General features: G+C 39.4%; 1 protein-coding gene across 1 annotated transcript; it reads left to right on the forward strand.

The window, feature by feature from the left end:
• Positions 1-6,111: 6,111 nt before the first annotated feature.
• On the forward strand, positions 6,112-12,253 carry znf414 (zinc finger protein 414). Its single transcript, XM_061708456.1, has 5 exons — positions 6,112-6,222; positions 6,409-6,519; positions 8,265-8,370; positions 9,330-9,838; positions 11,644-12,253. Exons 1-5 carry the CDS (start codon positions 6,171-6,173, stop codon positions 11,862-11,864), a joined length of 999 nt encoding a protein of 332 aa, XP_061564440.1. The 5' UTR covers positions 6,112-6,170; the 3' UTR covers positions 11,865-12,253.
• Positions 12,254-13,780: the final 1,527 nt, after the last annotated feature.

The following is a 13,780-nucleotide window of genomic DNA, read 5'->3' on the forward strand; positions in this document are numbered from 1 at the left end:
TTATGGATGAACCAGTTTTTTATTCTTATTTAAATGTGATTACATTTGTTTGTCTTGTAATCTTATCTTGAACACCGGAGGTTATATTTGAGCCGGTTTCATACTCGTCTATTCCCAATAACGCAATCAAAAAAGATTAATCAGGTTAACTTTGATTATATCTGGAGAAAGAAAATTCATGACATTAGGAAAACTGATCTGACCAAAGAATTCAAAGATGGAGCTGCAAGCTATAGATTTAGATTTTATTAGTGGAACCCTAAAAATAAACTGGTTGAAATCTTTTCTACACAATAACAGCTTTTGGTTTCATATCCCCAGAGTAATCTTTAATAAACTGGGAGGCATTGAACTGCTACTAAGATGCGACTTTACCATTCAAAAACTTCCGATCAAATGATCCAGTTTTTACCAACAGCTACTTTTGTATTGGAAACTTTTGTATAATCATAATTTTACACCCCACAATAGTCCAATATGGAACAATGGATATATCACAGTCAAGAACAAGTCGTTGTAAGAACTGGGTGGAAAAAGATATTTGGTCTGTTCTTCATTTAGTTGATAAATAGCGGTGGTGATTTGTTATTATATGAGAACTTTTGCCTTTAATATGACCTTGCTTGCAACCGTCATACATTTAATCACCAAAGCCATCCCCAAATCTGTTTTGAATTTGATAAAAGGATTTTTAACTAATCCTACTCCTATCAACCCTCATTTTCCACAACTTTTGGTTGGTGGCTGTGACTTTAATGAGGTTCAAATTCCAAACAAATTAATTAGAAGTACGTTTCATTTCATTTCAAACCCCTCAGTATCCTACAGAAATTCAATCTTACAGTTTTACCCCAAACATATCACCATGTTACGAACAAAATACTTACAATTTCCAATTACTCCCAAAGCAAAAGAACTCTATTTTAAAACCTTAAATGGTGTAAACCCATCCAGTGATTTGGTATTGAAACTAATAACGGTGTATTTTGTGATGAATGTGAAACCACTGATCATTTATTTTTTGAATGCATATATTCTAATACCCTTTGGCAGGATAAACATGACTGGCTTCATCCAAAGGGTTTTGATCTGCACGACTTCTCACGAAAAGCTATTATTTTTGGACTTTCAATGGACAATACCAATGATGACTTTCTTATTAATAATATCATAATTCTGGGTAAATTCCATATCCACAAGTATAGTGTAATTGTATATTCCATAATTAATTCCTTCACTTTTCTAAAGCTATTAAACTCATGACAAAAAGAAATGCAATACAACTTTTGAACATAATTGTTGAATATAATTTATTGGATAACCCCTAGCCCCTTTAATTATTTTCCTTTTCATTTTATTTCTCTTCTTTTCCTTTTCTTTTCTGTTTTCTCTTAAATACACCTGTTCCATTGAGCATTTTGATAAAGATTGATTCCTTGTTTGTATATAAAGATATCTTCAAAAAAATAAAAAATCATTCATTTCCCGTAAAGATGAGACTAGGAGCGCAGGTGAAATGTAGCTCCGCTCCTTGTAACGACCCTGTCGGAGTTACTGCCACATTTCAAGCGCCCGCATATTCTGAACTTTATGGTAAGCGGCCAAAGACGTCAGAACAACGACTTCCGGTTTTCAAAATAAGAATATAAGGCTGTCAGTCAAATGTATGCAGAAATAAATAAATCAATAAAAATTAAAAATGATATTTGAGACATTGTAAAAACGTGTGTTTTGGTAAAAAAAAAAAAAAAAGGCTAAATGCTTGATGTTTATTGTACAGTAAAACACTTGACATCATATATTCTGACAATGAATGGCATGTATCTTTTAAGTAAAGTCTGACTGCATACAAAAAATAAATACATTTTCAATATGATGATTTTGGAAGATCCAAGTGTATATTTCCCTTTGTTTCTCAGAGAAATATCACAGCTCCTCACGGGTTTAGAGGGGAGTGTTTTATTGATATTATGTTGCTAATAGACACCTGAAACAGGCAGCTTTTTGTCTTCATTTGTTAAGTTTTGAAATAAAACATGAAGATTGTAATTTTTTACACGTTAAAACGACATAGTTTCACAATAAATGTACTGTTGCTGTAAATATGCAGACATTGGAGAAGCATTCCCCTTAACCAAATCATTAGAATAAGAGGAGGAACAGGATGAAACATTAATCTGACTGTACTTTCCAGGAAACTCAGGAAACCAGCAGGTTTCACTAAAACAACAGACTTTAAAAGGTTCTGTTTCATAAAGAGAGTTTCTGATCATCAAGAAAGTGTCAGCTATGGAATCATGACCAGAGCTGGGTAGAGTAGCCAAAAATTGTACTCAAGTAAAAGTACTGTTACTTCAGAATAATATGACTCAAGTAGAAGTAAAAAGTAGTCATCCAAATAATTACTTGAGTAAAAGTAAAAAAGTACTTGGTGAAAAAACTACTCAAGTACTGAGTAACTGCTGAGTAACGTCTGATTTATTTATTTAACACAACCATTCAAACAGACAAAAGTACAAAATAATCATCTTCAGGCAAATTAAATCAATAAAATAAATTACAATTCCTGAAAAATAGCTTAAATTAAAATAATCTTAAAGTAAATTCAAGTACTTTAATAAATAATAAAATAAATAAAATAATAACAGAATAAAAAAATAAATGAAGCACAAGTAGCACAAAATGTCAAGCCTTTGTGCTTTTCTTTTTTAACCAGGCACAACTAGAACAAACATGAACTCATAGAAACTCTGTGTGTTTGAGTCTGTGTAAATGTGACAAAACATGCAAAAACAAACATTTTTCCCAAAGAATCACCCAGTGATGTCATGAGATTCGTGGATAAAAGGGATAAAAGAAAAGTAACAGCTCAATGTAGCCTAATGTAGCGGAGTAAGAGGAACAGTTTCTCCTTCACAAATCTACTCAAGTAAAAGTAAAAAGTAGAGTGATTCAAAACTACTCCTAAAAGTACAACATTTCCCAAAACTTACTAAAGTAAATGTAACGGAGTAAATGTAACGGAGTAAATGTAACTCGTTACTACAAACCTCTGATCATGACAACAAAAAAGCAGCATAAATTGATAGTCGGAAGATAATTCTGAAAGACTTGTCTGTTCAATAATCTTGGCTTTAATTATTTACTTGGCATTTAAATGTTTTTGTAGATAGACAAATATAAAAAAGAGAGGAAGAAACAAAAAACGTTTCACCCATTAAAAAGCAAAGTTTGAAAGTATGAGGTTCAAATACCTTCAGAATAAACTATTGTCTTCTACAGAAAATATTTTATTTTCATATGACACCTGACTTATGTTTGTAAGTATATTTAATTGTGTATTGTAGATAATTATGATAATAAAAGATAATAAAAAAGGGAAACCTCTGTAGCCAGAGTCATTTCTATAGTTTTGATTTCTTTAGTTTTGATTAGTGGGTATCCAGAGTTATTATAATTTTGTATTTTTCCATTAGTTTCAGTATTAGTTTTAGTTTGTTATTATAATACGTGGTTCGTGGGTTTAAGAAGTTCAGAGCAGGTATTACAATACAAAACACAACAGTGTTTTGTATTGTAATACCTACTGTAACAAATGTACAAAGTTATTGTTGGAAAGTGTCCCTTTTTAAAGTTCAGCTCCAGCCCCTCCAAAGGTCTCTGCACGTCCCTGCAGCTCCATATGTTTGAGGAACAATTTATATGTAATTCTCCATAAATTCTAAAAATAACTACAGTGCCTTGTGAAAGTATTTGGCCCCCTTGAACTTTTGCCACATTTCAGGCTTCAAACATAAAGATATAAAACTGTAATTTTTCATGAAGAATCAACAACAAGTGGGACACAATCATGAAGTGGAACGAAATGTATTGAATATTTCAAACTTTTTTAACAAATAAAAAACTGAAAAAGTGGGCGTGCACAATTATTCAGCCCCCTTAAGTTAATACTTTGTAGCGCCACCTTTTGCTGCCTTTGAAGCCTGAAATGTGGCAAAAGGTCACAAAGTTCAAGGGAGCCAAATACTTTCGCAAGGCACTGTATATTTCAGGTAATAACTACAACACACTTAGGCAATATCAAACACAGGGGCGTCAATTGGGTATGGCAAGGTACGGCAGCCAGCACACCTTGGCTTCAAGGGTTAAATGTAAATGTTTCTTTTTTTAAATACATTTCTGGAATTACTCTGTGTCTCTTTGTATTGATTATTCTATTACTTAATACATATAGAATAACAAATGCAAATCAGAACAACATGATCGATTTCACTAGTTATTATACATTGCAAAAACTCAAAATCTTTAATATTTGTCTTATTTCTAGTTAAAATGTCAAATTTTTAGTAAAAAAATCTCATTACATTTAAGGCAAGACTCAAAAACAACCATTTTCACCTGTTTCAAGTAGATTTTCACTTAAAATAAGTAGAAAAATCTGCCAATGGAACAAGATTGTTTTGCTTGTAATGAAAAGATAAATCTTGTCCCACTGGCAGATTTTTCTACTTATTTTAAGTGAAAATTTACTTGAAACAGGTGAAAATGGTCAAATAACAAGTTATTTTTCTGGTAATGACTCTTTTGTTTTAAGTGTAATGAGATTTTTTGACTAAAAATTAGACATTTTAACTAGAAATAAGACAAATATTCCTGGTAAGATTTTGAGTTTTTGCAGTGAGCGAGACTGCGTTTGAAAAAGTTCCAATTTTCTTGACCACACAGATAAGCTCCATAGACTTCTGTGATGAGTATTTGCTGGACGTGTTGATTGATACTCTAGTTAAGTTCTGTGAGTCGTAACCTTGCCATACCTTAGCTTCTACTGAATTGACGCCACTGATCAAACACCTTTAGTCTTAAAACAAAAGAAAAAAAGGAGAAATTGCGGTTTAAAAGTCCATACTTTTTACTTTTAAAAGGCCTAACACATTTGTTTCAGGTGATATGTTTGGTGTACAGTCAGAATGCATTTCTTCCTAATTTCTTATGAAAACTGCTTGTTTCAATTCAAGACTATTTTACATGCATGGTTTCTCAATATCAATCATTTACTGTAAATGAAAGTGGAGAAAGGAGATTTAAAAGTTCCAACTTTTTACTTAGCAGAAGAGCCTACGATTTTCTTTGTTTGAGGTTTTTAAACCCCATAAAGTATACTAAAAGATAATGCGCCGTATCAGATGGCTCACCGAGGAGACAAAGCTGGGTTTATGGATCCCAACCTGCGCAGTGATCAGTTACCTGAACTGTGTAACTCGGCAAATAGTTTAGATCAGTAACTGACAATTTAGCAAATTACTTTGTCAACTGGAATAAACTGCATTTACAGGCATTAAAAATAGTTATTATTATAATCTGTACATAAAATTAATTATAGGCTAATTTAACAAGGAAGGATAATTAGATATAATTTACGGCAGTAGAGAATAGTGTAAAATGTCCCAAAAGCATATGGACTGTATAAAAAGGTGTCCCCTTGTTTGACCTGGTCTAGGTTGTTTTTTCAAAACTTTATTAAAAAACTGCAGGCATACAGACATTAATTTTGTATGTAAAATAAAATCTTTCTCAATGTAGATATTTACAATTGGATAATACACATATAAAAACATAATAAAACATATAAATTAAAATAAAATAAGGCACAAAATATCTCCTTATTCTGGAGTTACTGAAAGTAGGCTATTAAAGTACAGCAGTGTTCGTTCACTTTTCTTATTTGACATTAGCGTTTATATAAAAGTTTAATTCCACTGTAAATATATCAAAGTTTGGAAGGGACTTGGAGAACTTCATCTTATGAATATGAAATGTACCCATCAGAAGCATAAGATTTGTTATAAAGCTATTGGTTTGTCATCACATTCAAATTTGGAGAGAATATCTGTGGGTGTGATTGTGATGGACTGTCCAGTTTTATCACAGATACATTTTTCCATGTCCCTCAAAAATACAGTTAACGATGGGCGAACACAAAACAAATGGAGAATGGTCTCTGGCTCATCTCCACAAAAAGTGCACATTTCGTCCACAAGCCTTTATCAACTCTATCAGGTTTACTCCCAGAGACGTGTTTAACAGCCGCACTGCATGCTGGGAATTGTAGTCAACTTAAGCTTCCCTTGTCGTTGCTGCAGAGCTGCTAGCAGGTCTGCATCTCTGCAAACATGTTGTCTCTGGGAAACGCTCTTCTACAGACACCGGAAAATGAAAATGCAGGTTTGTTATTTAACTCGAATATTACACCGAGACAGTTGCAGCACTTTGTTTTTGTTCTTGACGAAACTAATGTGAGTTGCTGAGGCGGATTAACCGAGCCGAGCAGCTATGTAGCATAACAAGCAGCTGCAGGAAGGATTCCTGGTTTTAAAACAAAAAATGTGTTTACTGCTTTGTCCATTTAAGGGAACAAAAGGATGCCGTGTCCTTTGCACGGCTGTAAGCGAGTGTACAAAGATACGAGCGCCCTGGAAAGCCACATCAAGGACCACGAGATCCCGGCGACCAGTCTGCCAGGTGAGAGAATAGACATGTTTATGACGAGCAGCGGGCCGCCATCTTGGAGCGGGCATCCGCTCCATAGACATATATACATGTAATTTATTCACACATTTTTTGCTGTTCTAATTTACCTTTTAGGTATTTTTAAAATGTTTTTAATACTGTTAACAACATGAGAAAGGGCAAATATGCTGCTTTATGCCAATGTTTATTCAACTTTCCACAAAAAAAGCTTTTGACCTGAATGTAACATTCCTTCATAAATACAAACACAATGTAGTCCCCAACTTTACACTTGTAAAGACTAACTTAAGATTCCTTGTTCTTTTAAGCAGCTCAATGTAAAACAATGAACCATATGCATCACAAACATTGTTTGTGATGCATTGTTGTAAGTGCACTGGTCAGTTAAATTTTCCATGTAATTATGTCTAACCTCATATGGAGGAAAATAAAAGGCTCAAAAAATATCCCCTTCTCCTAAGTGGGATCAAACCAGGGAGATACAAAAAATAAATTACAAACAAATAAAGTGCACATGTAACAGCAGGGAGTGTGACTCAGCCTATAAAGTGCAGTTAGGCTATAATAAGGTAATACTTTAGTATCTGTGGAACAGATCTCTCTTTATCGCTTGATGGCTCATCTAATGTATTCAGGTGAGGAACCAGCCTCCTTCCCTCACATCTATCCAGCGTTGTCTGCTTTTGACAGGGGGGGGCGCGGCGTGCGCTCTTAAGCTGCTAGTGGTATTTGAGACTCAACGTATTTCCATGGTAATTCATTTCAAATCGACGGTACATGCAAATAACTTTAGTCTTGTCCAGCGAACCATCTGCATCTTTTTGAAAGTGAACTAGCCGTTCAAAAGTCCCTTTTCATTCTCCATCTTTCAGTTCACCATACTTTTCCTCAGGCCCAATACTCCCCCTCGCCCTCGTTTTCTTCACTAACCCTAACTTTTGCGCGTTCCCGTGAAGGTAGTGGTGTCCCAATTCCTCTTTTCACCAAGGGGGAGGGGGCATAACGAGGGCTAGGGGCTGAGAATAACCCCTTCAAATCGAGGGATTTCAGATGCTGACTTGGCGAGCGAGGGGGTATGAAAATGTCCCAGAATGCTTTTGCCGTAGGCTCTGCGTCGATTTGACTCGCCGACCGAAGGCAAACAGGCAGACTCGTCTCAGAGAAATAGAGAGAAATAATCCTGTGACTCGTCAGATTTGTTTTGGATGTTTCTGATATAATAGTCTTCAGAAACCACAAAGTAATCCAGCTGTTATCTGGGTAATTTACACACTTTCAGATAAAGTTGTGGAAGATCACGCCAGAATAAAGGGATTTATGGTCTGCGTTACACCAACGCAGAGCCTACGGCGTAGGTTACGTAACCTACGCCGGGGTTAGGGAAGAAAAGAAGTGCGAGTGAAGAAAAGAAGGGCGAGTGAAGGAGAATTGGGATTGGCCCTTTTCCTATGGCTACGGGTGCCGTCGAGCGCCAGAAATTATATAATGCGCGTTTTTTTTAATTTTTTTTTATCCTGCACGTTAATCGTGCGTTAAAAAATTGTCGGTGTTAAGAGGACGTTAAGTTAACGCGTTATATATATATATATATATATATATATATATATATATGATCTCTCACAAACCATATTACACATATGCCAAAAGCCCTGAAAGAGCACTGCTTTGCAGAGCTTCTTTCTCGTGCTCCCAGACCCCTGCAGCATCTCAGCAGCGCTGTCCTTCCTCTCTCCCAGGTAAAGTGCTGCTCTGCTCCTCCAGCGGCTGTGGCTGCTCCTTCACCAGCATGCAGAAACTGATGGACCACATGAGGCTTCACCACAAACCCAACATATACTTCCAGTGAGTTGTCCTGCCTTCTGCTGTGATTCTGAGTGTTGCAAATATGATATTACTAGTAGGGGTGTAACGATACACTAATCTCACGATACGGTACGATACACGATATTGAGGTCACGATAACGATACGATATTATAGCAGTATTTTTTTAACATATGACTGGAAAAAAAATGGTCTTTTATTTGAAAGACACAAAATAAAAACAATGCTGTGCATTTGCCCTATTGGTACAGTTTGTAAAGCTTTATAACTGTTTAAGTTTTAAAGAGAAAGCCAGGACAACCATTTTCCACAAACTGAACTAAAAGTAAATGTCAGGTTTACATTATGCATCTTCAGTTTCATACAAGTACAAATATTTTACCACAAACTGAATAGTTTCTCTCATGTATGACTTCCAGAAATGTAACAACTAAAATTAAATAAATAAATAAAAGTAAATAAATAAACTATGAAAAGTCCCGAGCTCAAAATGCAACATGACTGTTATTTATCTTGTGCCAGAGCTCAGAGCTTCACCTGCTCCAGCCTGAGGCCGTAAGGTGAACCCTGGTATCGTTTCATCCTCCACCTTTGGGGACGACACAATCTTTACATCATGAAAAAGATTGATTCATGCTCACTTTATAAGAAAAAGCTTCGGAGCTCAAAACCCCCCAAGAGTCCCGTGATCGGGACCAAAACGGTACTAGTTTTTTCTGAGCGTAGTCAGATTTTGGTCCGCGGGTCGAGGTCGTCACGTGATCCCGCTGCACCAATAGGATGTTAGTAGTAAACACAATATATTCATATTAATAACCCAATATCGCGCTACAGTTTGTCACCTCCACGACACGTATTGTGACGTTTTTGTATCGTGAAATTTCGTGGCACGATATGTTGTTACACCCCTAGTTACTAGTACAAATATGAAATCTGAATGCTATAATGTAGTGAGAAAGCTCCGTGTGTGTACCTGCAGGTGTGAGAGCTGCCGGACGAAGCTGCGTACCTACCGTAACCTGCTGGGACACCTGCACACCTGCTCCAAAGTGCCCCGGGGCAAACCCAAGGACCTGCCCGCCCCCCCAGCGTCTGCCGTGAGCAGCACCAAGGCCGCGGAGCAGCCGCCCCCCCGGCTGGAGTCCATGTCCTCGCCCCCTCCTGGGGGTTTCCAGCTGGCAGGCCCAGCCGGGCCCCTCGCTGCCCCTCAGCTGGGCCCCCCCGGGCCCCCCGGGCTGGGCTTCCCCGAGGCCGGCCCTCCTACGCTGACTCCCCTGCAGCTGGGGGAGCCGCTGGCCCAGCCCCTCCCCAGGACTGAAGCCTTCCTGCAGGCCCCCTCCCTCACCCTGGCTGCTCCCAGACTGCCCCTCCCCGCGGAGCTGCAGGCTCAGCTCCTCTCACACACCCGGCCCCCAGACTCCTTCCTCCCCGCTGCAGCTCCAGCATCCTCCCCTCCCGGCTCTACAGCTGTCTGGAAGAAGAATCAAGGTGAACCAATGCATTCTTTCATACCCAAACATGTTCACGTGTCACACGTATCTCCCTGCGGAACGCTTTATGGAGCTTTTACACTAGAACCTACTCAGCCCGACTCCACTCCACTCCACTCGTTTCTTTTCACACCCAGATCAGAAGTAGGAGGTTGGAGTGAAGCTGCTGTGACGTTTGTAGACTTGAGCAGACGTGGACTGAGAAAGCTCCTGGTCTATTTTTTCATTCCTCGTGGCCCCATCTAGCTCTCTCTGGATATTTTCTTCAGCCACCGAGTTTAAGAAGGTTTCCACCTCGGAATTTGACCACGGAACAGATTTCTGTGCTGCCGTTCTTTGAAAAAAATGAACCAAAGCCGCTTTAGAACGATGTCACATCCTGACTCAGACGTCTGACTCCAACCCCCCGACCAATCGGTGGCCTGTAGTGTGATGATGTCAGATACAGCCGACTCAGCCGCTTATGGCGCTTTTCCACTAGTACCTACTCAGGGCGACACGACTCGCCTCGGTTTTGCACTTCTCCACTAGGGTCTAACGTGCCGAGTAGATACTTTTCTGTAACTACTTTGCCGAGGTTCTAAGCAGCTGAGTCGGCTGTATCTGACATCATCACTACAGGCCACTGATTGGTCGGGGGGTTGGAGTCAGACGTATGAGTCAGGAGGAGGAAATCAGAGAAAGAGAAACTGACGGCTTCTGGTTAATTTTATTCAACCAGCAACGGCAGCAAAAGTCTGTTTCATGATCCAACTCTGAGGGTCAGATGTTCATAAACCTGGTGCTGAGGAGAGAATTAAAAAGGGATCTAGACGGAGATAAGGAACGACCAGATCTACCAGGAGCTCTGTCTCTTCATAGCTGCTCACGGCTCCAGATGACTTTTCAGCAGCACAGAGAAAAACAGACAAACAAAAAAGCGTTGCCCCTTGAAGCTTCTCTCTCTCTCATTTTTTAACTTGATATCAAACACAAGCCACAGACCCAGCAGCACATCTATCATCTCCTCCAGGTTCTACATCTTTAGTGTTGTTGTCTTCTTCGTTTAGATACACAATCTAATACGTCACAGCAGCTTCACTCCAACCTCCTACTTCTGATCTGGGTGTTTAAAAAAAAAAAACGAGGGCAAGGGGAGTCAAGTCGCGCTGAGTAGGTACTAGTGTAAAAGCGCCATTAGAACCTCGGCAGAATAGTTACAGAAAAGTATCTACTAGGCACGTTAGACCCCTAGTGGAAAAGAACCAAACCGAGATGAGCCGAGCCGAGTCGGGCTGAGTAGGTTCTAGTGGAAAAGAGCCAAATGGTGTCAGGGGGACCCTGGACATAGTTGTTGCCAAAGCTTTGCTAGGATGATGAACTTCTGTCTTCAGATTGTCTCAGCTGCTCCTGTGATTGTCCGGATGCAGCCGTTCCTCCGGCGTGTCTAACCCTCCGTTCCTCCGGCGTGTCTAACCCTCCGTTCCTCCGGCGTGTCTAACCCTCCGTTCCTCCAGCGTGTCTAACCCTCCGTTCCTCCAGCGTGTCTAACCCTCCGTTCCTCCGGCGTGTCTAACCCTCCGTTCCTCCGGCGTGTCTAACCCTCCGTTCCTCCAGCGTGTCTAACCCTCCGTTCCTCCAGCGTGTCTAACCCTCCGTTCCTCCAGCGTGTCTAACCCTCCGTTCCTCCAGCGTGTCTAACCCTCCGTTCCTCCAGCGTGTCTAACCCTCCGTTCCTCCAGCGTGTCTAACCCTCCGTTCCTCCAGCGTGTCTAACCCGCCGTTCCTCCAGCGTGTCTAACCCTCCGTGTCTGGGTTGTGCAGGTGTGTCGTGCAGCAGCCGGGTCCTGTGGGAGCACACCAGGGGGCGCTACACCTGCGTGCAGTGTGGACACACGGTCACCAACCGCAAGGAGATGACGCAGCACATCAGCAGCAAGCACGGAGGGAACAGAGCTGCAGAGGAGACGGGGGGCCCAGCCCGGCCCGGGGGCCCAGCCCGGCCCGGGGGCCCTGCAGGGGCCGGGGGCCTCCAGTCCAGCTGATCAACGCCCTCCATTAATGCTGTTGTGTGTAATTGTTTGGTTTTCACTCCCCCGTCATCCCTTCACATGTTTACATGGTAGATTTTTTTCTGCACTTTTCCCATCTTCACCTGTTTAGACACAAGTTGTGCAGACTCATCGTCATCCTAGTGTTGGAAATTCCAGATAAGTAGTAGTAGTTTCTGCTGGAGTTTCCTGTAAAACTGGCCCTGATTTTTGTAGCATTAAAAAACTAAAAAGGATGTTTTAAGTTTTGCAGCGTTCAGTTTTGGTGTTTGTTTGGAATTGTTCAAATCAATGGTTTGTCATGGCTGTATTTTGATTTTACAGTCCAGACATGACTTAAATGAAATGATAGAAATAAAAAAGTATATATATTTTTTATTGAATACTTATCTTCATTATTACATTTATTATTTTTTTAGGCCTTCTCTGAAGGCGTAGGCCTGAAGGTTCCCCACTGATTCTGGGATCATTTTATGAAGCTGTCTTGTTTGACACTGAGTTATCTTTTGTTGGGAACTGGAATATCAAGTCACTCAGAATAAGAGTTAGTGGGGTTTTTTTTTTAGGGGGGGGCAATAAAAACTCTGGTGACCCTTACCTGCCAGGAAATAAGACAACCAAGAAGCAGGTAAGACGGGTATTAAATCACAGACGTAAACATGAAGTTCCTGTCTCCATGACAACGTCACCACGGCTGAGTGAACATCTGAACTTGGAGCTGGGCAGGAAAACCAGCAGCTAGGTCTTCATGGAGGAATATAATGGGATGTAGATTCAGCATCATTTAATTCAGGTCTTGCTGAAGGAATGGGTCACTACGGAAGAGTATCAGGGCCAGGCAGGAGGAAAAATGAAAATATTTTTTTTTTTCATTATGCACTTCGAGAAAAAAGTCAATGTTGAGAAAAAAGTAAAACATTTTGTGAATAAAGTGGAAATATTGAAAAAAAAGGTAAAATTTTTACTTCATTCACAAAATTTCGACTTTATTCTTGAAATTGTATTTCAACATTAATCACAACATTTTGACTTTTTTCTTGAAGTGAACAATAAAAAAAAAATCTTCCCCTCTCAAATCTTTTTTCTCCTGCATGGCCCTAACACTCTTCCGTAGGGTCACAACATCAAGGACATATGGGAAAGATGATAAAACGACAGAGCTCCCAACATTCCAGCCCTGTGGGGGAACCAGGGCAAACAGACATGAGGAACCTGTTGAATGTGTTGAAACCCCACACCGACCACGTGGTGGAGGCCGTGAACCTGCACTCCTCTGGTGCTGCTATGGCAAGACGTTTAACATTAAATGGCCAAGTTCAACTATCCAGAATTAACATCTACAACTGCATTTCGACTATAGTCGTAATTACATTGTGACTAGTCAGAATTGTCATTCAAGATATCTATAACGTAATTTTGACTAGTCAAAACTCTAATTCAAGATATCTGCAATTACATTTTGACTAGTCAGAATGGAAGGTAAAGATATCTCTAATTAAATTCATTTCAAGATATCTATAACTTGACTATAGATATCTACAATTAAATTATGACTAGTCGTAATTCCAGTTTGAGATATCTACAACTTTATTCTGACTAGTCAAAACTTAATTTAACATATCTAAAAAGGATAATGTAGATATCTTGAATTGAGGGGAATTAAAGATATCTTGAACTGGAATTAGGACTAGTCAGAATTAAATTGTAGATATCTTAAACTGGAATTACAGCTAGTCGTAATTCAGTTGCAGATATCCATATTCACATTGCAGATATCTGCAACTGAATTGTAGATATCTGTAATTAGAAACCCCACACACATGAATGGCAAAGTGACGTCATTTGTCCTGGACAGAATGACGTTATTGATATCTGAAATGAAGAAGAATGTAATTGTAGATATCTGAAAT

This window comes from Cololabis saira, chromosome 2, assembly GCF_033807715.1.
Source record: "Cololabis saira isolate AMF1-May2022 chromosome 2, fColSai1.1, whole genome shotgun sequence".
NCBI classification, from domain to species: Eukaryota; Metazoa; Chordata; class Actinopteri; order Beloniformes; family Belonidae; genus Cololabis; species Cololabis saira.

Excerpts from the sequence above, each read along its gene's own strand:
- znf414 (XM_061708456.1), top strand. The coding sequence starts at position 6,171 with ATGTTGTCTCTGGGAAACGCTCTTCTACAGACACCGGAAAATGAAAAT. Across the intron at positions 6,520-8,264 it reads CCCGGCGACCAGTCTGCCAG|GTAAAGTGCTGCTCTGCTCC; the intron begins GTGAGAGAATAG and ends CCTCTCTCCCAG. Across the intron at positions 8,371-9,329 it reads AAACCCAACATATACTTCCA|GTGTGAGAGCTGCCGGACGA; the intron begins GTGAGTTGTCCT and ends GTGTACCTGCAG.